The 24,270-nt window shown below is 53.6% G+C and overlaps 3 protein-coding genes and 2 gene segments (V, D, J or C); all 5 read right to left on the reverse strand.

The window, feature by feature from the left end:
• Nucleotides 1-4,807: 4,807 nt before the first annotated feature.
• The window catches only part of LOC116571642 (immunoglobulin lambda-1 light chain-like), a 487,065-nt gene continuing 467,602 nt past the window's right edge, over nucleotides 4,808-24,270 (reverse strand). For 8 of the 10 annotated variants that reach the window (XM_032309776.1, XM_032309770.1, XM_032309771.1 and 5 more), the window contains 2 exons: nucleotides 6,660-6,697; nucleotides 4,808-5,255 (listed from right to left, as the gene is read on the reverse strand). In XM_032309776.1, coding sequence (XP_032165667.1) covers nucleotides 4,936-5,255; nucleotides 6,660-6,697 — 358 coding nt within the window. In that variant the 3' untranslated portion in view covers nucleotides 4,808-4,935. Of the gene's footprint in view, nucleotides 5,256-6,659; nucleotides 6,698-19,040; nucleotides 19,048-24,270 lie in introns of all 10 variants that reach the window. The other 2 variants (XM_032309777.1, XM_032309769.1) reach the window with 2 other exon arrangements.
• Nucleotides 6,660-24,270, reverse strand: part of LOC116571649 — a 146,006-nt gene continuing 128,395 nt past the window's right edge. The window contains 1 exon segment of the V gene segment in view: nucleotides 6,660-6,698. Coding sequence covers nucleotides 6,693-6,698 — 6 coding nt within the window.
• LOC116572248 lies at nucleotides 8,777-10,852 on the reverse strand. The segment is given in 3 exon segments: nucleotides 8,777-9,236; nucleotides 10,642-10,727; nucleotides 10,827-10,852. Coding segments are annotated over 3 exon segments (432 nt in total).
• Nucleotides 12,771-24,270, reverse strand: part of LOC116571641 (immunoglobulin lambda-1 light chain-like) — a 1,068,967-nt gene continuing 1,057,467 nt past the window's right edge. For both annotated transcript variants that reach the window (XM_032309765.1, XM_032309766.1), the window contains exons 3-4: nucleotides 14,637-14,671; nucleotides 12,771-13,230 (exon numbers count right to left, since the gene is read on the reverse strand). In XM_032309765.1, the coding sequence (XP_032165656.1) occupies nucleotides 12,911-13,230; nucleotides 14,637-14,671 (355 nt within the window). In that variant the 3' untranslated portion in view covers nucleotides 12,771-12,910. The remainder of the gene's footprint in view (nucleotides 13,231-14,636; nucleotides 14,672-24,270) is intronic.
• LOC116571643 (immunoglobulin lambda-1 light chain-like) overlaps nucleotides 16,905-24,270 on the reverse strand; it is a 569,629-nt gene continuing 562,263 nt past the window's right edge. Inside the window, exons 3-4 of the mRNA XM_032309779.1 lie at nucleotides 18,546-18,583; nucleotides 16,905-17,224 (exon numbers count right to left, since the gene is read on the reverse strand). Coding sequence (XP_032165670.1) covers nucleotides 16,905-17,224; nucleotides 18,546-18,583 — 358 coding nt within the window. The remainder of the gene's footprint in view (nucleotides 17,225-18,545; nucleotides 18,584-24,270) is intronic.

The following is a 24,270-nucleotide window of genomic DNA, read 5'->3' on the forward strand; positions in this document are numbered from 1 at the left end:
GCTGAGGTGGACAGGGAGCTAACAGTGGCCTGTAATCTAGGGTCAGGAGCCGAGATCTGGAGTAGGTAGTGATGGGGTGTCCAGGTTGACTCCCTGCTGTGACCTTGGGCAAGTCACTCAGGGTCTCTGGGCCTTGGTGTCTCCATTCTTAGGACAAGGAGTATAATAGGCTCTTCCTCCAAGGATAGAAGGCAGTGATAGGTAAGGCCTGGAGAGCATTTAACTGGGGACCTCCTGGAAAGAATGCCCCAAAGCCGTAGCTAAAATCAAAGTCCTTTTCCTGTGACCCCAGGAGGAGAAGGGCCTGAAGGAGACCAGAGAAAAGGGGGGGAGAGTCTGGGCTGAGGAGGCCCCAAAGGTGGCCCAGACTGAGCAGGATGCAGGGAGAGAAAGGAATACGGAAGAGAGTTCTCAGACACCCAGGGAATGGGGCAATGGAGTTATAATCAGCTGAATAAGGTCCCCAGAGGTGTCCACCTATTAACCCCCAGAATATAGTTTTTTACCTGGCAACAAGGGTTTTGCAGATGTGCTGGAATTAAGGACCTTGTGGTGGGGAGGTGATCCTGGATTATGTGGGTGGCCCCAGGTAGAGTCTTTCTAAAAGAAGAGGGAGGTAGGGAGTCAGAGAGAGAGAGAGAGAGGAGCTGTGGCGGTGGAAGCAGAGGTTAGAGAGAAAGGGAGAGACTTGAAGACGCCACTGCAGCTTTGGCAAGAGGGAAGGGGGTGTCACAAGCCCAGGAATATGGTCACAGATTCTCCCCTGGAACCCCCAGAAGGAGCAGCCCAGTGATACCTTGATTTCTGCCTTTGGGACCTGTTTCAGACTTCTGACCTCCAGATCTGTAAGATAATAAGTGTGTGTTGTTTTCAGGAGCTAAGATTGTGGTGATTTGTGACAGCAGGCACAGGGAATGGACTCAAGGAGCCAAGGGAGCGACTTACCCAGGACACTTAGTGTGGCCACCACAGAGTGGTGACACGCCTGGCCCACCCCCCTTTAGGCCCCCAGAATGCAGAGGGGGGAGTGGGAGCCCAGGGGCCCAGCAAGAAGGACTGTGGGTGCTGGGGCCGGGTCTACTCATCACCCATCATGTCTGAGAGTGGCCAGAACCCCCGGCCTCCGGAGCCCCACAGCACCACCCAGAACATTCCCAGATGGACTCTGCTTTCCCCAGTGACTTCCAGGGTTGAATGGAGAGAATTCTGAATAAGTGATGCCTCCCCTGGCCCCCAGAAGGTGATGGGTGACTTTCTGAGCCTCACACTTGGAATAGTACCTTATCTTTCTTTGGCAGAGCTGGGGCACAAGTGGGGAGTGACTCATAGGCCCTGGAGTAGCCAAGGGGCCATCAGGCAGAGTGGGTGTGGGCTGGGCCTGCAGTGGGTGTGGGACGCTGGGACTTGACTCCAGGGGGTCCATTCTGGGTCCAGGCGCAGGAGCTTGCCTGGTGGGCAGGCACTGGGCCAAATCAGGGGACTGTAACTAGGCAACCGCCCCCCACCCCCGCCCCACTGGGCTATGGTGACCTGGAGACAGGAACACAGGGGGTTCTCCATGCAGAGGCAGCGGAATCGTCCTCAAGGTCATTGATGTATCCTGAGGCAGTTGGATGGTTTTCTGTGTGTGTGTATGAGCCCAAGTACCATCCCTGGGGAGGCCTCGGGTGAAACAGATTTCCATGTTTTATTATGGTACAAGATACTGGCCTTGGCTTTGAGACACTGGTTTCCCTTCAGCAGGGTGTCTTTCTTAGAGAAACTGGGGGGCACCTATTTCCCTCCTTGCACTGATTCCTGGGGAACTCAGAGCTTTCGCAGATGCCCAAACCTCCCAGCAGGCCGTATGTGCAACACTTTCTTCCTGGCTTCCTTCTATTCCTCTTACATCTCTGAACCTGCCATCCAGTGAGGAATTCAAGTCCAGATTCAAGAGCTTGTGAAACCGAGCTACTGGAGTGTCCTGGACCCTATGGGTGGTCCAGCCTGAGGGAGAGACAGGGAGGAAGTGAAGTGGACAGAAGCTGACCTGGGCAGGGTGGGCGGAGGAGGGCATAGGGGGACAAAGGCCAGGAGCAGAGGGGGCCCAGGTCAGAGCAGGGTTTCCAGGCTGAGGAAAGAGAGGACACCAGGGTGTAGAGGGTCCCCACAAGGTCAGGGAGGTAGAGCATATCTGGAGGTCACAGCCATGGCCCCTCCGACCAGAGAGATAGCTGGGAATGGGCATGGTTCTGTGCTGGAGGAGGAATGGTGGAAGGAGAGGACAGAGAGACAGAGGTTCTAGTGACCAGACTCCTCCTATCCCGAGAGATGCCCCAAGGAGAGTGTGGGCTGCTCCTCTTGGGCTACTTTCCTACCTCGATCTCATGCACGTCACCCTGAGAATCCTGGAGAGGCTGCTAATCAAGTGTGAGACCCAAAGAAATTAGCAGAAAGCATGATTTCTGATTGACAAAAGGACATTTTATTGAGCGCTGATTGGGTGCCCGGAGCAGGGCTGGGGATGACAGGCGTGAGCCTCGGCAAAAGCCCTCCAGGCCTGTCGGGTGCATCTCAATGCCTCAGTTGGGCGAGCCCTGGCACCCTCTCTTTAGTCTCGGTCCCTCTGCAGGTTCACCTGTCCTCATCATACCCCTGAGGCATCCCAGCCCCGAGCTGTCCTTTTCCTGGCTTGCATCAGCCTTGAGACCTTAGAGCTCCTTGAGAAATCCATCTTTCCTCCAGCATTGGTCTGCCTGAGATCTCCCCCAGGTAACTCTTCCTAGTGTCTTCATGCAGGGATTCTGTCTGTCCAGCTTGGTCCTTCTGTCTTTAACATGGTGTCTGTCTTTCAGGCTCTCCTCCCTTCCCAGCCAGCGAGATCCCAGGATTCCAGGGAGGAGCTTAGCCATTAGCCTGAAGACCGCTTGGGGTGGGACATGGTCCACACAAGAATGGTAAAGATAGGGAAGGAGCAGAGGGTGGACTGTCCTGTCCTGCTGGCCTGTCTTCTATTCTGGAATATTCTTTTGGCTATTCTGGGTAAGAATGAAACTACCCCATGAGGAAAATTGAAGATTCCTTTTATCCCAGAGGCCAGAGGGGATGGTCAACTGGAGAAGCAGATCTGAGTCCCAGCGACAAGGGCAGGAAGGGGTCACGGGAACTGGCCCATCCTGTCCCCACCAGGTGCTGCAGAGCGGGAATAGGCTACAGGGGGTGAGATGGCCAGACAAAAGTGAACTTTCCAGATTGCCAGAGCAATTCAGACCCCAGTCAGAGTCAGGACAGAAAGGAGAGAAACATGTCCCCAAATTTGACTCTGGTCAGGAAAGAGAGAATGGGGGAGACTCACCTAGGACAATCACCTGGATCCCTCTGCAGAACATATAACACAGTGACACAGCCTGGAACACAAACCCTCTGTCGCCCCCGGCAGCACAAGGCCGCCCTGACAAAACCAGGCCCACCTGCAGCTGCTTGGGGGGCTCAAGGTCCAGCCTCCTCCTTGTGGGGGCTGGTCTGGCCCATGGGAGCTTGAGAGGGGGCTCCCTCCCCACCCGCATCTTCAGGTCCTTGGTGGCGGGGAGGGTGAGCTTCCACCCGTCCTGAGCCATGGAGGGGCAGCGGGGATTGTCTGAGTGACATATCCCATCCCAGGGAGCTTCCTGGAAGGAGCTCTGTGTGTGGCCCGGCTTGCTTGGGGAATGCTACCCGGCAGAACTGACAGACCTGTTTCCACCACAGACATGATGGGGCCTGTGCCCTTGGCTGAGCGGAGGCCCATGGAGGCTTCTGGATGCCACCACACATCCTAGACACATGCCCAACCTGGCCATGTGTGCAATAGCAGACATGCGTGTGTACTAGCATGTGCATACGACCTGACCAGGCGTGTGCATGTGTCCAGTCTGTCTGTGGGACGTGGAGCTGGGTCCAGGTCCTGAGCTAGCTCCTAGCACAGTAGTCTTCCTGGTTCTCAGGGTCTACTGCCACCTCGTAAGAAGGTGAGCTGGCTCATGGTTCACAGATGTCTAGCACACACTACAGAATGTAAACTTGATTTTGAACTCATGGCCCCAGTGACTACCCATGGACATTTTGGTTTAGTGCTTGTAGTGGGGTCAGTGGTGTATTGGACTCTAAGGGGTCCCCACCTCCCAGGGGCCCTGAATACAGTTGGGACCCGATGACACATGTGGGAGGAGGAGGAGTCCTCAGTGGCAGTGTGGGATTGAGTGACTAGGGTCCAGGGACTGAGGGTCCAGTACTGAGTGCGACAGAGACATCTGTGGGAGGGGCACAGGACAGTGTTCCTGGGGAGGCAGGAGCAGGGGGTAACCTAAGGAAGGGTGAATACTCTAGGCTGAAAATAGGGAATATTTATACGGAGTAGATAACCAGCCAAAACATGGCAATGAGGGAGATACAAAGTAAGGAGAGTAGACATCTCAGAAAAGAGCTAGTCCCTGATGCGGAGGCCCCAGGACCAGGAAGGAGATCACACATTATCCAGGAGTCAATGGAGAACCAAGAGAAGCAGGCTTTGGTGTTCCTGGTGACTGATGTGGTTCACACAACAAGAGCAAGTAAAGAGACATTGGGGAAGGTGGTCTATCTTGGTTCTGTTGTTCGTATCTACTGCTCTGGAATTTTCTCTGGCCCTACAGGTGAGAGTGAAACTTCCCCTCCCAAAACCAGGAGGATGTCTTCTGTAGACCCCTTTTCCCCGAGGCACAAGAATTATATGTTCACTGCTAAAGGCGGTCAAGTTCAGGACACAGAGTGTTTGAGAAGCAATGAGCAGAGAGGATGATTTCTGATTGAATAAAGGACACTTTATTGAGTGTTGACGGGGTACAGGGAGAGGGGCTGGGATGACCCTGGGGGGAGGGAAGATCGTCCTGGAGGTCCTGTGGCTCCAGGCCCCGCTGGGTGGGGGAGGGTGTCGGGGACCTAAGAGCACTGTGAGGGGACCACCTTCTTCTCCACGGTTTTGCCCTCGTGCGTGACCAGGCAGCTGAAGCTGCTGTGAGATTGCCACTTGTCAGGCGACAGGCTCAGGTAGCTGCTGGCCGCGTACTTGTTGTTGCTCTGTCTGGAGGGCTTGGTGGTCTCCACGCCCTGGGTGACGGGGCTGCCGTCTGCCTTCCAGGCCACCGTCACGCCCCTGGGGTAGAAGTCACTGATGAGGCACACCAGGGTGGCCTTGCTGGCGGCGAGTTCCTCAGAGGAGGGCGGGAAGAGCGTGACCGAGGGTGCCGATGTGGGCTGACCTGCGGGGATGGAGGGCAGCAGGTCAAGGTCAGAGGTTTCTTCTGTCAGCTCCTTCCTCTGTCCTGATGTACACATGCAGCTGTGCCATGTCCCTGGCTTGGGCCTCAGGTGGCCCTTGCTGTCCTGGGCTCAGGTCAGCCTGGGCTGGGTCACTCATGTTCTGCTGGGAGACTCTGAGCATCACGGCCTCTAGTTTATGGGCCCTTCCATGGTCTCAGGCTCTCTCCAGGACACATTGCCTTGGAATTCACCCAGGCCAGCCCCAGACCTGGCTCGACTGGCCCTGAGACCCCGGGAGCCCTCTGACTCTGTCTGTGCTTGGACCTCATTCTCGATGTGACCTCCCCCAGATTGCTTACCCGGGATTTCCTAGAGCTGGCCTGTCCCTGGTTGTAGGGCTCTGTTACCATGGGAGAAGTAGGAGTCCTGGCCCTAGACCCCCTCACAGCTTCACATCAGCTTTGACTCCCTCCAACAGACATCCCCAACCGTGGGTACGGATGCTGAGTGGGGAAGGGCAGTGAGGCCCTGGTGCCCGACTGCAGAGAATCCGCAGAGGCACAGTTTTCATGCGAGCTGTGTTTTTATTTCTGAGGCGGGGGCCGGGTCTGTTCTAGGGCTCTGCCTGCTCTGCAAAGTTGTGCTGAGAGATCCATCTGTCCTAGACTTTCTGAGTGCCTGGCAGGCACTTTCCCTGTTACCTGACCCTCTCAGTGTCCCCTGAGCCAAGTATCCATCTGCTCAGGGTGCTTTCCAGCTGTGGTGGGCTGGGGAGGGATGGACCTCTGCTGCCTGAGTGTCCTGAGACCTGTCCCGTTCATGTGTCTGACTGTCCCCAGGGAGGTGGGTGTTCCCAACACCCTGGGCCCCCTTCTCTTCTGAATTCCGGGCTTGATCCTTGACCCCTTGTCATTCAACCCCCTGCTTGTTCCAGGGTCAGCAGACTAAGGATCTCCTCACTGTGTTCCAGGCAGTCCTGGTCTGGGCCACCCCAGAGACAATAGCCACAGCCTGAGCAGTCTCCAGGCTCCTTCTCTCATCCGGTGGCCCTGATGGCAGGCTGAGCCTCCCTCTTCCTTGTCTACCACCCCAATTGCCCCCGACTCTTGAAGCCATAGACCCTGAGTGGGGAGCCCAGGTTCCCTGAGCCCAGAGGAGATCTCTCCTTTCAGGAGGGAGCTGGGCCCACATAGAGGAATTACTCAGGGTTTGGGGTCTGGTCCCTACAGCTCTGAACAGACATCGGCCAAGATGACACCAGTGGAGGCACGAGGCGCAGACAAAGCGGACGAAAGGTACAGACCCACAGACCTTGAGCCTCAGCCCTGTCCAGATTGAACGGAGCGAAGCACACCCCAAATTGTACCCCAGATCCCAAAGAGGAGGGCAAGGGGGAGACTCACCGAGGACGGTCAGCTGGGTCCCGCCGCCGAACACTATACACTGTGACATAGCCTCGAGCACAAACCCTCTGTGAGCCCCTCCAGCCCTGCCCCAGGCCCACCTGCAGCTGCTCGGGAGGCCCAAAGTGCAGTGTCTTTGTCACGGGTGCTGGCCGGGCAGATGGGTGGGTGGGTGGGGGGTGGCACCTGGGGATCTGGAATTTCATGTCCATGGAGAGTTCAGAGGGCGTCCATCCTCAGTCGTGGCGACGAGCGGGGGAGAATGTCTGCCTGTGGCCTCGGAGTTCCCAGCGAACTCCATCCTGAGGAAGGATTGTGTGTCAGGGTGTCCTTGTGGAAGGTGTGAGGAGGCCTGTTTCACACAGACATGATAGAGCTGGGACCCCTTTGCAGACTTGGGACTCGTGGAGGGGTCCTGCATACCACAACATCGTCAGCACGTGCTGACGCAGGCCGTGCGGGTTTGGGGTCCGAAATGGAAAGTGGGTGGGAGGAGAAGCAGGTTCCCCTCAAGCACTCCGGATCCCTACAGTGGGCCCTGAGCTCCAGAATGGTGTCCTTGCTGGTTTATGAGGAAGGAATAGGGGGCGGTTAGTGTGTAGTCCCCGACCTGAGCCCGGGGAGGGCAGACGTCACTGCAGAGATGTATGGGCTGAATGTTCACATGAAAGACCCGGGGGACCCGGTAGGTGCGGTGGCAGTGACTGCTTCTAGCAGTTCTCCTGGAGTTCCGTTGTGGGGGTCTTGCTGGCCAGTGGAACAGGGTGTCCCCAGCACTCAGGACACATACTGTACCCTGGTAACGGACCTTCAAATGGTGAGGGGGCCCTGACCCCCACGGCCTTGGCCGGCACCCAGAGCTGGGATGACAGCTGCTGATGTCAGGCAGGGGACACACAGACCTAGCCTCCTTGTTTCTGTGAGTCGGTGGCACGGTGCGTCAGCACTGCTGCTCTCCTCCCTGATGTGCCTGGACCTCCCCGTGCAGACTGTCCCCCCCGGGAGCTCATCATGTGTCTTGTCTCACACCATCGTGGACTGGAACCTCCTGGCCTTCCATCTGGCACTGACTGGCGCTGGTGGGGACTGAGGCCACAGAGCGTTCTTTGCTCACGTTGTACCAGGCGCTCGGAGTAGACCCTGTACTCTATCTCTTCCCGGTCCTTTGCGAGAGTTGCCCAGCATGGCAAAGGCACCAGTTCCTTTGTGGTCATCGTGTGCGGTCATCGTGTGTGTGCATCGTGTGGATGTTTGTGTTCACTGTGCGTGTGCGTGCGTTGTTATTCTCGCTCAGCACCCACACTAGACTCCTAAGTCGATGAGTCAGTTGAGAGACCTTGTGGCAGCCCATTTCTAGAATTAGACCCTGGATTTTTACACAGAGGCCCCAGGCAGGTCACCCCAGCACTTGGGGCGGATTACTGGGTTGGCTGGGCCTGGGAGGGTCCTAGAGAGCATAGCTGGTGTCTGTCTCCCACACAGAAGGAATCCAAATGGGAACCAAGGGACAGCGTGGGAGGAGGAGCCCCCAGTGGGAGTGGGAGTTAGAGTGGGAGTGACTAGTGCCCCGTCAGAGTGTTCTGCCTTGACAGTGACGGGGACAAACCATGTCCCGGGGGATTCAGGTGAGGGTGTCCCCTAAGGAATGGCAGGTGTTCTGGGATGTGATCGTGGGAAAGGTCCCCAGGGGAAAGGAACCCAGGGAACTCACCGCATGGAGAGGAGGGCCCTACAGGGAGAGGAGAGTGGACGTCTTATGATGGGTTCTAGTTCCAGATCCTGAGAGCCCGGGCTCGGGGTGACCCTCAAACATTATCCCACAGAACGGAGAGCCAATGTCAGCAAGGGCAGCAATGACTGACTGTGGCCAAGGGCCCCACAAAGAAAAGAAAACATAGATTCTTTGTGAGGGGTCGTCTTCTATCTTGGTTCTCCTGTAGTTCTTTTCTGTTTGGAATATTCTTTGTCCTTTTAGGTGAGAGTCAAACTTCCCCTTCCCAAACTAGGAATCTTCTGTAGACCCCTTTTCCCCGAGGCACAAGAATTATATGTTCACCGCTAAAGGCGGTCAAGTTCAGGACACAGAGTGTTTGAGAAGCAATGAGCAGAGAGGATGATTTCTGATTGAATAAAGGACACTTTATTGAGTGTTGACGGGGTGCAGGGAGAGGGGCTGGGATGACCCTGGGGGGAGGGAAGATCGTCCTGGAGGTCCTGTGGCTCCAGGCCCTGCTGGGTGGGGGAGGGTGTCGGGGACCTAAGAGCACTGTGAGGGGACCACCTTCTTCTCCACGGTTTTGCCGTCGTGCGTGACCAGGCAGCTGAAGCTGCTGTGAGATTGCCACTTGTCAGGCGACAGGCTCAGGTAGCTGCTGGCCGCGTACTTGTTGTTGCTCTGTCTGGAGGGCTTGGTGGTCTCCACGCCCTGGGTGACGGGGCTGCCGTCTGCCTTCCAGGCCACCGTCACGCCGCTGGGGTAGAAGTCACTGATGAGGCACACCAGGGTGGCCTTGCTGGCGGCGAGTTCCTCAGAGGAGGGCGGGAAGAGCGTGACCGAGGGTGCCGATGTGGGCTGACCTGCGGGGATGGAGGGCAGCAGGTCAAGGTCAGAGGTTTCTTCTGTCAGCTCCTTCCTCTGTCCTGATGTACACATGCAGCTGTGCCACGTCCCTGGCTTGGTCCTCAGGTGGCCCTTGCTGTCCTGGGCTCAGGTCAGCCTGGGCTGGGTCACTCATGTTCTGCTGGGAGACTCTGAGCATCACGGCCTCTAGTTTATGGGCCCTTCCATGGTCTCAGGCTCTCTCCAGGACACATTGCCTTGGAATTCACCCAGGCCAGCCCCAGACCTGGCTCGACTGGCCCTGAGACCCTGGGAGCCCTCTGACTCTGTCTGTGCTTGGACCTCATTCTCGATGTGACCTCCCCCAGATTGCTTACCCGGGATTTCCTAGAGCTGGCCTGTCCCTGGTTGTAGGGCTCTGTTACCACATGAGAAGTAGGAGTTCTGGCCCTAGATCCCCTCACAGCTTCACATCAGCTTTGACTCCCTCCAACAGACATCCCCAACCGTGGGTACGGATGCTGAGTGGGGAAGGGCAGTGAGGCCCTGGTGCCCGACTGCAGAGAATCCGCAGAGGCACTGTTGTCATGCGAGCTGTGTTTTTATTTCTGAGGCGGGGGCCGGGTCTGTTCTAGGGCTCTGCCTGCTCTGCAAAGTTGTGCTGAGAGATCCATCTGTCCTAGACTTTCTGAGTGCCTGGCAGGCACTTTCCCTGTTACCTGACCCTCTCAGTGTCCCCTGAGCCAAGTATCCATCTGCTCAGGGTGCTTTCCAGCTGTGGTGGGCTGTGGAGGGATGGACCTCTGCTGCCTGAGTGTCCTGAGACCTGTCCCGTTCATGTGTCTGACTGTCCCCAGGGAGGTGGGTGTTCCCAACACCCTGGGCCCCCTTCTCTTCTGAATTCCGGGCTTGATCCTTGACCCCTTGTCATTCAACCCCCTGCTTGTTCCAGGGTCAGCAGACTAAGGATCTCCTCACTGTGTTCCAGGCAGTCCTCAGTCTGGGCCACCCCAGAGACAATAGCCACAGCCTGAGCAGTCTCCAGCCTCCTTCTCTCATCCGGTGGCCCTGATGGCAGGCTGAGCCTCCCTCTTCCTTGTCTACCACCCCAATTGCCCCTGACTCTTGAAGCCATAGACCCTGAGTGGGGAGCCCAGGTTCCCTGAGCCCAGAGGAGATCTCTCCTTTCAGGAGGGAGCTGGGCCCACATAGAGGAATTACTCAGGGTTTGGGGTCTGGTCCCTACAGCTCTGAACAGACATCGGCCAAGATGACACCAGTGGAGGCACGAGGCGCAGACAAAGCGGACGAAAGGTACAGACCCACAGACCTTGAGCCTCAGCCCTGTCCAGATTGAACGGAGCGAAGCACACCCCAAATTGTACCCCAGATCCCAAAGAGGAGGGCAAGGGGGAGACTCACCGAGGACGGTCAGCTGGGTCCCGCCGCCGAACACAGCACACTGTGACACAGCCTCGAGCACAAACCCTCTGTGAGCCCCTCCAGCTCTGCCCCAGGCCCACCTGCAGCTGCTCGGGAGGCCCAAAGTGCAGTGTCTTTGTCACGGGTGCTGGCCGGGCAGATGGGTGGGTGGGTGGGGGTGGCACCTGGGGATCTGGAATTTCATGTCCATGGAGAGTTCAGAGGGCGTCCATCCTCAGTCGTGGCGAGGAGCTGGGGAGAATGTCTGCCTGTGGCCTCGGAGTTCCCAGCGAACTCCATCCTGAGGAAGGATTGTGTGTCAGGGTGTCCTTGTGGAAGGTGTGAGGAGGCCTGTTTCACACAGACATGATAGAGCTGGGACCCCTTTGCAGACTTGGGACTCGTGGAGGGGTCCTGAATACCACAACATCGTCAGCACGTGCTGACGCAGGCCGTGCGGGTTTGGGGTCCGAAATGGAAAGTGGGTGGGAGGAGAAGCAGGTTCCCCTCAAGTACTCCGGATCCCTACAGTGGGCCCTGAGCTCCAGAATGGTGTCCTTGCTGGTTCATGAGGAAGGAATAGGGGGCGGTTAGTGTGTAGTCCCCGACCTGAGCCCGGGGAGGGCAGACGTCACTGCAGAGATGTATGGGCTGAATGTTCACATGAAAGACCCGGGGGACCCGGTAGGTGCGGCGGCAGTGACTGCTTCCAGCAGTTCTCCTGGAGTTCCGTTGTGGGGGTCTTGCTGGCCAGTGGAACAGGGTGTCCCCAGCACTCAGCACACATACTGTACCCTGGTAACGGACCTTCAAATGGTGAGGGGGCCCTGACCCTCACGGCCTTGGCCGGCACCCAGAGCTGGGATGACAGCTGCTGATGTCAGGCAGGGGACACACAGATCTAGCCTCCTTGTTTCTGTGAGTCGGTGGCACGGTGCGTCAGCACTGCTGCTCTCCTCCCTGATGTGCCTGGACCTCCCCGTGCAGACTGTCCCCCCCGGGAGCTCATCATGTGTCTTGTCTCACACCATCGTGGACTGGAACCTCCTGGCCTTCCATCTGGCACTGACTGGCGCTGGTGGGGACTGAGGCCACAGAGCGTTCTTTGCTCACGTTGTACCAGGCGCTCGGAGTAGACCCTGTACTCTAGCTTTTCCCAGTCCTTCGCAAGAGTTGCCCAGCATGGCAGCATTTGGAAAGGGACCAGTGCCTTTGTGGTCATCGTGTGCGGTCATCGTGTGTGTGCATCGTGTGGATGTTTGTGTTCACTGTGCGTGTGCGTGCGTTGTTGTTCTCGCTCAGCACCCACACTAGACTCCTAAGTCGATGAGTCAGTTGAGAGACCTTGTGGCAGCCCATTTCTAGAATTAGACCCTGGATTTTTACACAGAGGCCCCAGGCAGGTCACCCCAGCACTTGGGGCGGATTACTGGGTTGGCTGGGCCTGGGAGGGTCCTAGAGAGCATAGCTGGTGTCTGTCTCCCACACAGAAGGAATCCAAATGGGAACCAAGGGACAGCGTGGGAGGAGGAGCCCCCAGTGGGAGTGGGAGTGAGAGTGGGAGTGACTAGTGCCCCGTCAGAGTGTTCTGCCTTGACAGTGACGGGGACAAACCATGTCCCGGTGGATTCAGGTGAGGGTGTCCCCTAAGGAATGGCAGGTGTTCTAGGATATGATCGTGGGAAAGGTCCCCAGGGGAAAGGAACCCAGGGAACTCACCGCATGGAGAGGAGGGCCCTACAGGGAGAGGAGAGTGGACGTCTTATGATGGGTTCTAGTTCCAGATCCTGAGAGCCCGGGCTCGGGGTGACCCTCAAACATTATCCCACAGAACGGAGAGCCAATGTCAGCAAGGGCAGCAATGACTGACTGTGGCCAAGGGCCCCACAAAGAAAAGAAAACATAGATTCTTTGTGAGGGGTCGTCTTCTATCTTGGTTCTCCCATAGGTCTTTTCTGTTTGGAATATTCTTTGTCCTTTTAGGTGAGAGTGAAACTTCCCCTCCCAAAACCAGGAGGATGTCTTCTGTAGACCTCTTTTCCCCGAGGCACAAGAATTATATGTTCACCGCTAAAGGCGGTCAAGTTCAGGACACAGAGTGCTTGAGAAGCAATGAGCAGAGAGGATGATTTCTGATTGAATAAAGGACACTTTATTGAGTGTTGACGGGGTGCAGGGAGAGGGGCTGGGATGACCCTGGGGGGAGGGAAGATCGTCCTGGAGGTCCTGTGGCTCCAGGCCCCGCTGGGTGGGGGAGGGTGTCGGGGACCTAAGAGCACTGTGAGGGGACCACCTTCTTCTCCACGGTTTTGCCCTCGTGCGTGACCAGGCAGCTGAAGCTGCTGTGAGATTGCCACTTGTCAGGCGACAGGCTCAGGTAGCTGCTGGCCGCGTACTTGTTGTTGCTCTGTCTGGAGGGCTTGGTGGTCTCCACGCCCTGGGTGACGGGGCTGCCGTCTGCCTTCCAGGCCACCGTCACGCCCCTGGGGTAGAAGTCACTGATGAGGCACACCAGGGTGGCCTTGCTGGCGGCGAGTTCCTCAGAGGAGGGCGGGAAGAGCGTGACCGAGGGTGCCGATGTGGGCTGACCTGCAGGGATGGAGGGCAGCAGGTCAAGGTCAGAGGTTTCTTCTGTAAGCTCCTTCCTCTGTCCTGATGTACACATGCAGCTGTGCCACGTCCCTGGCTTGGTCCTCAGGTGGCCCTTGCTGTCCTGGGCTCAGGTCAGCCTGGGCTGGGTCACTCATGTTCTGCTGGGAGACTCTGAGCATCACGGCCTCTAGTTTATGGGCCCTTCCATGGTCTCAGGCTCTCTCCAGGACACATTGCCTTGGAATTCACCCAGGCCAGCCCCAGACCTGGCTCGACTGGCCCTGAGACCCTGGGAGCCCTCTGACTCTGTCTGTGCTTGGACCTCATTCTCGATGTGACCTCCCCCAGATTGCTTACCCGGGATTTCCTAGAGCTGGCCTGTCCCTGGTTGTAGGGCTCTGTTACCACGTGAGAAGTAGGAGTTCTGGCCCTAGATCCCCTCACAGCTTCACATCAGCTTTGACTCCCTCCAACAGACATCCCCAACCGTGGGTACGGATGCTGAGTGGGGAAGGGCAGTGAGGCCCTGGTGCCCGACTGCAGAGAATCCGCAGAGGCACAGTTTTCATGCGAGCTGTGTTTTTATTTCTGAGGCGGGGGCCGGGTCTGTTCTAGGGCTCTGCCTGCTCTGCAAAGTTGTGCTGAGAGATCCATCTGTCCTAGACTTTCTGAGTGCCTGGCAGGCACTTTCCCTGTTACCTGACCCTCTCAGTGTCCCCTGAGCCAAGTTGCCGTCTGCTCAGGGTGCTTTCCAGCTGTGGTGGGCTGGGGAGGGATGGACCTCTGCTGCCTGAGTGTCCTGAGACCTGTCCCGTTCATGTGTCTAACTGTCCCCAGGGAGGTGGGTGTTCCCAACACCCTGGGCCCCCTTCTCTTCTGAATTCCGGGCTTGATCCTTGACCCCTTGTCATTCAACCCCCTGCTTGTTCCAGGGACAGCAGACTAAGGATCTCCTCACTGTGTTCCAGGCAGTCCTCAGTCTGGGCCACCCCAGAGACAATAGCCACAGCCTGAGCAGTCTCCAGCCTCCTTCTCTCATCCGGTGGCCCTGATGGCAGGCTGAGCCTCCCTCTTCCTTGTCTACCACCCCAACTGCCCCAGACTCTTGAAGCCATAGACCCTGAGTGGGGAGCCCAGGTTCCCTGAGCCCAGAGGAGATCTCTCCTTTCAGGAGGGAGCTGGGCCCACATAGAGGAATTACTCAGGGTTTGGGGTCTGGTCCCCTACAGCTCTGAACAGACATCGGCCAAGATGACACCAGTGGAGGCATGAGGCGCAGACAAAGCGGACGAAAGGTACAGACCCACAGACCTTGAGCCTCAGCCCTGTCCAGATTGAACGGAGCGAAGCACACCCCAAATTGTACCCCAGATCCCAAAGAGGAGGGCAAGGGGGAGACTCACCGAGGACGGTCAGCTGGGTCCCGCCGCCGAACACAGCACACTGTGACACAGCCTCGAGCACAAACCCTCTGTGAGCCCCTCCAGCCCTGCCCCAGGCCCACCTGCAGCTGCTCGGGAGGCCCAAAGTGCAGTGTCTTTGTCACGGGTGCTGGCCGGGCAGATGGGCGGGTGGTTGGCGGGGGGTGGCATTGGGGATCTGGAATTTCATGTCCATGGAGAGTTCAGAGGGCGTCCATCCTCAGTCGTGGCGACGAGCGGGGGAGAATGTCTGCCTGTGGCCTCGGAGTTCCCAGCGAACTCCATCCTGAGGAAGGATTGTGTGTCAGGGTGTCCTTGTGGAAGGTGTGAGGAGGCCTGTTTCACACAGACATGATAGAGCTGGGACCCCTTTGCAGACTTGGGACTCGTGGAGGGGTCCTGCATACCACAACATCGTCAGCACGTGCTGACGCAGGCCGTGCGGGTTTGGGGTCCGAAATGGAAAGTGGGTGGGAGGAGAAGCAGGTTCCCCTCAAGCACTCCGGATCCCTACAGTGGGCCCTGAGCTCCAGAATGGTGTCCTTGCTGGTTTATGAGGAAGGAATAGGGGGCGGTTAGTGTGTAGTCCCCGACCTGAGCCCGGGGAGGGCAGACGTCACTGCAGAGATGTATGGGCTGAATGTTCACCTGAAAGACCCGGGGGACCCGGTAGGTGCGGTGGCAGTGACTGCTTCCAGCAGTTCTCCCGGAGTTCCGTTGTGGGGGTCTTGCTGGCCAGTGGAACAGGGTGTCCCCAGCACTCAGGACACATACTGTACCCTGGCAACGGACCTTCAAATGGTGAGGGGGCCCTGACCCCCACGGTCTTGGCCGGCACCCAGAGCTGGGATGACAGCTGCTGATGTCAGGCAGGGGACACACAGACCTAGCCTCCTTGTTTCTGTGAGTCGGTGGCACGGTGCGTCAGCACTGCTGCTCTCCTCCCTGATGTGCCTGGACCTCCCCGTGCAGACTGTCCCCCCCGGGAGCTCATCATGTGTCTTGTCTCACACCATCGTGGACTGGAACCTCCTGGCCTTCCATCTGGCACTGACTGGCGCTGGTGGGGACTGAGGCCACAGAGCGTTCTTTGCTCACGTTGTACCAGGCGCTCGGAGTAGACCCTGTACTCTATCTCTTCCCGGTCCTTCGCAAGAGTTGCCCAGCATGGCAGCATTTGGAAAGGGACCAGTGCCTTTGTGGTCATCGTGTGCGGTCATCGTGTGTGTGCATCGTGTGGATGTTTGTGTTCACTGTGCGTGTGCGTGCGTTGTTGTTCTCGCTCAGCACCCACACTAGACTCCTAAGTCGATGAGTCAGTTGAGAGACCTTGTGGCAGCCCATTTCTAGAATTAGACCCTGGATTTTTACACAGAGGCCCCAGGCAGGTCACCCCAGCACTTGGGGCGGATTACTGGGTTGGCTGGGCCTGGGAGGGTCCTAGAGAGCATAGCTGGTGTCTGTCTCCCACACAGAAGGAATCCAAATGGGAACCAAGGGACAGCGTGGGAGGAGGAGCCCCCAGTGGGAGTGGGAGTGAGAGTGGGAGTGACTAGTGCCCCGTCAGAGTGTTCTGCCTTGACAGTGACGGGGACAAACCATGTCCCGGGGGAGTCAGGTGAGGGTGTCCTCTAAGGAATGGCAGGTGTTCTGGGATGTGATCGTGGGAAAGGTCCCCAGGGGAAAGGAACCCAGGGAACTCACCGCATGGAGAGGAGGGCCCTACAGGGAGAGGAGAGTGGACGTCTTATGATGGGTTCTAGTTCCAGATCCTGAGAGCCCGGGCTCGGGGTGACCCTCAAACATTATCCCACAGAACGGAGAGCCAATGTCAGCAAGGGCAGCAATGACTGACTGTGGCCAAGGGCCCCACAAAGAAAAGAAAACATAGATTCTTTGTGAGGGGTCGTCTTCTATCTTGGTTCTCCTGTAGTTCTTTTCTGTTTGGAATATTCTTTGTCCTTTTAGGTGAGAGTCAAACTTCCCCTTCCCAAACTAGGAATCTTCTGTAGACCCCTTTTCCCCGAGGCACAAGAATTATATGTTCACCGCTAAAGGCGGTCAAGTTCAGGACACAGAGTGTTTGAGAAGAAATGAGCAGAGAGGATGATTTCTGATTGAATAAAGGACACTTTATTGAGTGTTGACGGGGTACAGGGAGAGGGGCTGGGATGACCCTGGGGGGAGGGAAGATCGTCCTGGAGGTCCTGTGGCTCCAGGCCCCGCTGGGTGGGGGAGGGTGTCGGGGACCTAAGAGCACTGTGAGGGGACCACCTTCTTCTCCACGGTTTTGCCGTCGTGCGTGACCAGGCAGCTGAAGCTGCTGTGAGATTGCCACTTGTCAGGCGACAGGCTCAGGTAGCTGCTGGCCGCGTACTTGTTGTTGCTCTGTCTGGAGGGCTTGGTGGTCTCCACGCCCTGGGTGACGGGGCTGCCGTCTGCCTTCCAGGCCACCGTCACGCCGCTGGGGTAGAAGTCACTGATGAGGCACACCAGGGTGGCCTTGCTGGCGGCGAGTTCCTCAGAGGAGGGCGGGAAGAGCGTGACCGAGGGTGCCGACGTGGGCTGACCTGTTAGAGGTATTATGGAAGGAGGTTAGACTCTTATCATCTGTCATGGGTCACTTGATTCCATTTTTTTGTGATGTACATGTACTTGAGTACCCACTACGTTTCCTTGTTTCAACTCAGTGTGTGCAGGGTTAGGCCATGGAGGGCAGTTTTAGTTTTTCCTTAAACAACTGAGTACGTTTGCTGGGAAGCTTTGAGTGGGACACCTGCCTGCACTCATCTTGACACTCTCCTGGGACGTTTCTCCTCACACAGATGGCCAAATCTCACTCCTGCTCCTACTTCCTCTGTCTTTCTGATGGTGTCTGTCTGGGGCTCTATGTCTGTTTCTCAGTACCGCAGGTGATTCTATGAGCTGTCTGACCACTGGTTGAATAATCCTGAGGACATTCAGTGCTGAGACTCCAGTGCTCAGGGTATTAGAGTCTTTGCTCTAATGATTCTGTTTTTACTCAGAACTAACTCTCCTGGGCTGTCCTGGATGGAGTGGGAACTTTGCTAATCCCATAAAGTCTATCTGTCTGTCCTAAGGTCTCCGTTATTCCAAATCTTTCAGCAGCCTCTCCCTTCATCGCCTGTGAGCTAGTCACATCCCTAGAGCCTTTATGTCCTAGATTCTGCCTTTCGTGCGGACAGGATGTACGTCTTGCAGAGACCCAGGAGTCTATATAGTTTTCGCATCCCGTCATTGCATGATACTTTCTCTAGGTCCTTCTCTTCCCTGCACAGTCCTCTGTGTTGCAAGTTTCCCTGAGACCCCCATGCCAGCTCAGACCTCTGCACTGTAGACCTAGGAGGCCCAGGCAAGGCTGTCAACACTTGTAACAATCCTGGCCATGGATCCAGTGTCCCATAGCTCTGGGGACCTTCTCAGAATCTCTGACCTGTGTGTCCCCAGCCTAGGACCTGAGGGTGCTCCATCCCTCTAAAGGCACCAAACGGTCATCCCCACAATGTTCCCTGTGCCCTCTTCCCTTTAGGATGGGGGACCCTAGTGCCTCCCAGAGACAAGGATGAAAAATAGGGGCCAGATAGGACAGAGCACACGTAGGACCCACCGTGACCTTGGCAGACAGAAAGTGGAGTTTTTAGTCATCCCAACCATTGCCTGCCTCTCAGGTCGGAGGTAAGGGGCTGGTGATGACCAAAGAAGTAAGTAGGAAAATGCATACAGGGAAGGGAGGAGGTTGGGTCCCCAGAGGCTGGGATCCCAGGTGAAAGCATGGCCAAAGCTGTGACAAGACATGCAGAGAAAAAAAAATAGCAGAAAATCACCCAAACCTCTGGGAAAGCAGGGAAGGAGGGAGATAAGGAGACTCACCTAGGACGGTCAGCTGGGTCCCTCCGCCGAACACCCAACACTGTGACACAGGCTCATACAAAAACCCCTCCTGGGAGGCCATGCCCCACCCACTAGCCCCCCACCTGCAGCTGTGGTGGAGGAAGTGGGGGCACTCCTCTAGGCTGGCATCTGCTCAGCATGGAGGAGACACACGGCCCCCACCCCTAGCAGATGATGGGACCCCTGACCCCATGTGTTCTGCAACAGGATTCTTGGAAACAATTCTTCCAAGGGGAGTTGATATTTGATCTGATCTTGGTTTTACTATCTGCCAGGACATAGAATAGTTTGTAGAAGTCCTGTGTGTCCTTTTGATTTAGGTTCCATGGAAATGAACAGGACATCTCTTCTTCACATGTTCAAAGAATCCCAATTCCTTAGTGACACCATGATGTGAGGGCCCTGTGTTTCCCCTCCCTCCCAAACCTTCCCTTTCAGGGAAAAGCAAAGGGTTTATGGGTTTATGGCCATTGGGAACTTCCTATGTCCCCAGCCATCACTCCAGAGGGGTCAGTTTTATCTTCTTGGGTATGTCCTAGTTAGGGACTGTCCTAAGTAAAGTCTGGAGTGGTCCTGAAGGACATGCCAACCTGTGTCCAGGTGGCCTTTGGAGAAGCTCCTGCCAATTACCTATCTGTAGTCATGTTCAGGAGGGTCTGTGTATGGTTTCTGTTTTGTTCTTTTCACAGACTCTTCAATCCCCACTCCCACTAACCAGAACTGGCACGAGTGACTGATTTTGCAGCCAGGATGGGTAGGCACAGATGAGCTAGACTTGGTTGTCAATCAGGAAGCAGGATTATAGAGAATTCCTGGGATCATGTGCCTGTACCCAGGAGCCACCCAAAGAAGCTCCCAAAGGACTGATGTCCATCTGATGTCCATTTCCATGATGTATGGAGGAAACCCAGTTGTGATCCCCCAACCTGATCCATAAGATCCCAGAGTTTACCAGGTCATCACACAGTGATAATTCAGCAGGGTCGATGGAAGGAGCCGACCATCCTTCTATAAAGTGGGGGAATACTTCTTTTCCTTAGATATGAAAGGTGTCATGAGGATAATAAAGAGAAGATGGGCATGTGCTGCCCTGCCCTCACAGGAGAGGGAAGACAGAGCAGAAGTACTGCCATGATGCACCCTTCCCATCATATGGAGGAGTCACTCAACCTGCAGGTAGTTAATGCTACCTAAAAAGGTCACCTTGACTTGGGCCCTTAGATGCAAAGAAACCAACTATCCTAGCTGGTGGTTTTGCCAAGTCCAAGCTGGACTTCCTGAATCTGCTGATGCCAGAAGCCCTTTGCAGGAAGAGGAAGCAGGTTGAAGGGTTCAGGGAGGCTGTGGCTTCATATTCACGTTGAAGAGTCCCAGGACTGTCAGCTCAGCCCCCATGGCTACTTCACTGCAAAGAAATGTAGAGTGATTTGAGAGATTCTTACAGACCCAAGGGACCTGAAGACACATCCACCAATCCCAGAGGCAAACCTTACTCCATAGTCACAAAAGGAAAAGGAAATGCCACCAAATAACAACATCATTTATATTACTCCATGAATTCACTTATGAGAAGTGTAAGGCTTTTGCAGAAAAATAGAATATTATTTTGAGATTAAGAAGTCCATCTGCAATTCAATCAATTTGATACACAACATTGATAAGAGAAAGTAGAAGAACTATATGATCTTCTCAATAGATGCAGAAAAAGTATTTGACAAAATACAGTATCCTTTCTTGATAAAAGTCCTCTGGCTTTAGGAATAGAGGGAACACAACTCAACAGCATAAAAGACACATATGAAAGACCCACAGTGAATATCATCTTCAATGGGGAAAAACTGGAGAGCTTTTCCCTTAAGGTCAGGAACACAGCACGAATGTCCACTCTTAACCACTTCTGTTCAACATAGTACTGAAGTCCTACCCTCGGCAATCAGACAACAGAAGAAGGAAAAGGCATTACATTGGTATAGAAGTCATACTTTCACTCTTCAGAGACGATAGGATACTCTGTGTAGAAAAGCCAAAGACTCCACCAAGAAATTGCTAGAACTGATACAGGAGTTTAGTAAAGTCACAGATATATTATCAATGCTCAGAAGTCTGTTGCGTTTCTTTTTTTTTTTTTTTTTAATTTCTTTTCAGCGTAACAGTATTCATTGTTTTTGCACCACATCCAGTGCTCCATGCAATACGTGCCCTCTCTAATACCCACCACCTGGTACCCCAATCTCCCACCTCCCACCCCTTCAAAACCCTCAGGTTGTTTTTCAGAGTCCATAGTCTCTCATGGTTCACCTCCCCTTCCAATTTCCCCCAACTCCCTTCTCCTCTTCATCTCCACATATCCTCCGTGTTATTTGTTATGCTCCACAAATAAGTAAAACCATATGATAACTGACTCTCTCTGCTTGACTTATTTCACTCAGCATAATCTCTTCCAGTCCATGTTGCTACAGAAGTTGGGTATTCATCCTTTCTGATGGATGCATAATACTCCATAGTGTATATGGACCACATCTTCCTTATCCATTTGTCCGTTGAAGGGCATCTTGGTTCCTTCCACAGTTTGGTGACTGTGGCCATTGATACTATAAACATTGGGGTACAGAGGGCCCTTCTTTTCACTACATCTGTATCTTTGGGGTAAATACCCAGGAGTGCAATTGCCGGGTCATAGGGAAGCTCTATTTTTAATTTCTTGAGGAGTCTCCACACTGTTTTCCAAAGTGGCTGAACCAACTTGCATTCCCACCAACAGTGTAAGAGGGTTCCCCTTTCTCCACATCCTCTCCAACACATGTTGTCTCCTGTCTTGCTAATTTTGGCCATTCTAACTGGTGTAAGGTGGTATCTCAGTGTGGTTTTCATTTGAATCTCCCTGATGGCTAGTGATGATGAACATTTTTTCATGTGTCTGATAGCCATTTGTGTGTCTTCATTGGAGAAGCGTCTGTACATATCTTTTGCCCATTTTTTAATATGATTGTCTCTTTTGTGTGTGTTGAGTTTGAGGAGTTCTTTATAGATCCTGGATATCAAACTTTTGTCTGTACTGTCATATTTGCAAATGTCAGTTGCGTTTCTATACAGTAAGAATGAAGCAGAAGAAGAGAAAGTAAGGCATCGATCCCATTTACAATTACACTGGAGAACCATAAAATACATAGGAATTAACCCAATGAAAGAGGTAAGAATCTGTACTCTGAAAACCATAGAATGCTTATGAAAGAAATTGAGGAAGACACAAAGAAATGGAAAAATATTGTATGCTCACAGGTTAGAAGAACAAATATTGCTAAAATGTTGATGCTACTCAAGGCAATCTACACATTCAAAGCAATCCTTATCAAAAAGCCATCAGCATTTTTCAGAGCTGGGGCAAACTATCCTAAATTTTGTATGGAGTTAGAAAAGACCCCGAATAGATAGAGGAATGTTGAAAAAGAAAACCAAAGCTGGAGGCATCACAATTTTGGACTTCAAGCAATAACAGAGCTGTAATCATCAAGCCAGTATGGTACTGGCACAAAAACAGACACATAGATCAATGGAAGAGAACAGAGAACCCAGAGATGGACCTTCAACTCTACAGTCAACTAATCTTTGACAAAGCAGGAAAATATATCCAATGGAAAAAAGATAGTCTCTTCAAGAAATGATGTTGGGAAAATTGGACAGCCACATGCAGAAGAATGAAACTGGACCACTTTTACCACTACTTACATCATGCCAAAAATTAAACACAAAATGAATGAAAGACCTAAATGTGGGTAGGAATCCATCAGAATCCTAGAGAAGAACACAGGCACCAACCTCTTTGACCTAGGCTGCAATAGCTTCTTACTACACACATCTCCAAAAGCAAGATAAACACAAGCAAAAATGAACTATGAGGATTTCGTTAAGATAAAAATTCTGCACAACAGGGGATGCAATCAGCAAAAGTAAAAGGCAACCTATGGAATGGGAGAATAAATTTACAAAGGATATATCAGATGAAGAGCTAGTGTCCAAAATCTCTGAAGAACTTATCAAACTCCATACCCCAAAACCAAACAATCCAGTGAAGAAATGGACAGAAATGAGTGAGACATTTCTCCAAAGAAGACATACAAATGGCCATCAGACACATGCAAAGATGCTCAGCATAACTTGTCACCAGGGAAATAGAAATCAAATCCATAATAAACAACCACCTCACACTAGTCAGAATGGCTAAAATCAACAAATTGGGAAACAACAGATGTTGGGATGGATGCAGAGAAAGGGGAACCCTCTTACACTGTTGGTGGGAATGCAAGCTGGTGCAGCCACTCTGGAAAACAGTGTGGAGGTTCCTCAAAATGTTAAAAATAGAACAACCCCACACAAAAACAGTGATTCGAAGGGGCACATGCTGCCCAGTGTTCATAGCAGCATGTACACAATAGCGAAACCGGAAAGAGACCAGAAGCATGGGTGCTTGAATAGATAAAGAGGATATGGTATAGAGATATACAATGGAATACTACTCAGCCTTCAAAAGAATGAAATCTTGCCTTTTGCAATGATGTGGATGAAACTAGAGTCTATTGAACAAATAAGTCAGTCAGAGAAAGAAAAATACCATATAACTTCAGTCATATGTGGAATTTAAGAAACAAAACAGATGAACATAGGGGAAGGGACGGAAAAATAAAATAAGATGAATACAGAGAGGGAAGAAAACCATAAGCAACTTTTCAAACTATAGGAAACAAAGTGAGAGTTGCGGGAGGGGAGTTGGGTGGGGGGATGGGGTAACTGGGTGATGGGCATTAAGGAGGGCACTTGTTGTAATGAGCACTGGGTGTTACATGCAACTGATGAATCACTAAATCTACCCTCATTAATAGCACACTATATGTTAACCAAATTGAGTTTAAATAAAAAATTTAAAAAAGAAGTTATTGATGGTTTCTGCTTAGAATTGGTAATGATGTTGTACTCGTTCTCTTTCTGTTTCCATGTTTCCAGTTCACAAATGAATTATATACAGAATAAATGATATGACATTACATTTGTTTTAAAATGCTGCATATGAGGAGTTATTCTGCTGTGAGTGGGTCACTATGACTCGGGGACTTCGTCGATAGGAACGTGGGGGCTCTTCTTTGTCTTGTCTCTTTGTGTCCTCAGTTTTTTCATACTGCAAACTTATAACAATGAACAGAACATTTTGTCTTGGGGTGACACTAGCTCTGGGTAGGGTGGAAGGTGTCATTCTTTCCAGCAGGACCCATGAGATGAAGGAGACCTGAGTGGTCCCCTTGTTCCCTGAGGTGTTAGTGTTTCAGTCTGAGAAATGGACTCAGGAAGATGCTGATCCCTGTGTTTCTAACATCTCCTAGGTAGATGTGGGGACCGATGGCTGTGACAAAGCTGCAAGGGAACCCCTATCCTCTGATTCAGTGTGGCCCAAGAGAGCATAGCATTTGAAAGTTCTGTCCTGGGGCAGTCCCTGCCCCCCAGCAGGTCTGTGGAAGGCAGCTTCATGTCCCCGAGGAGCTGAGGCTCAGACAGTGTATCTGTCAACCTAGGGACTGGAGGACTGGCAGAAAGAGCAGGGCCTGTATCTCTGAGAGGATGACATGTGTGCCTCAGGCCCTGGAGTGATTGTGTCTATGACTAGAAGCAGCAGGTGTACTCTCGACAAAGCCATAGTGATGGCAGGTGGAGGAGT

The sequence above is a fragment of the Mustela erminea genome, chromosome 13, assembly GCF_009829155.1.
Source record: "Mustela erminea isolate mMusErm1 chromosome 13, mMusErm1.Pri, whole genome shotgun sequence".
Lineage (NCBI taxonomy): Eukaryota > Metazoa > Chordata > Mammalia > Carnivora > Mustelidae > Mustela > Mustela erminea.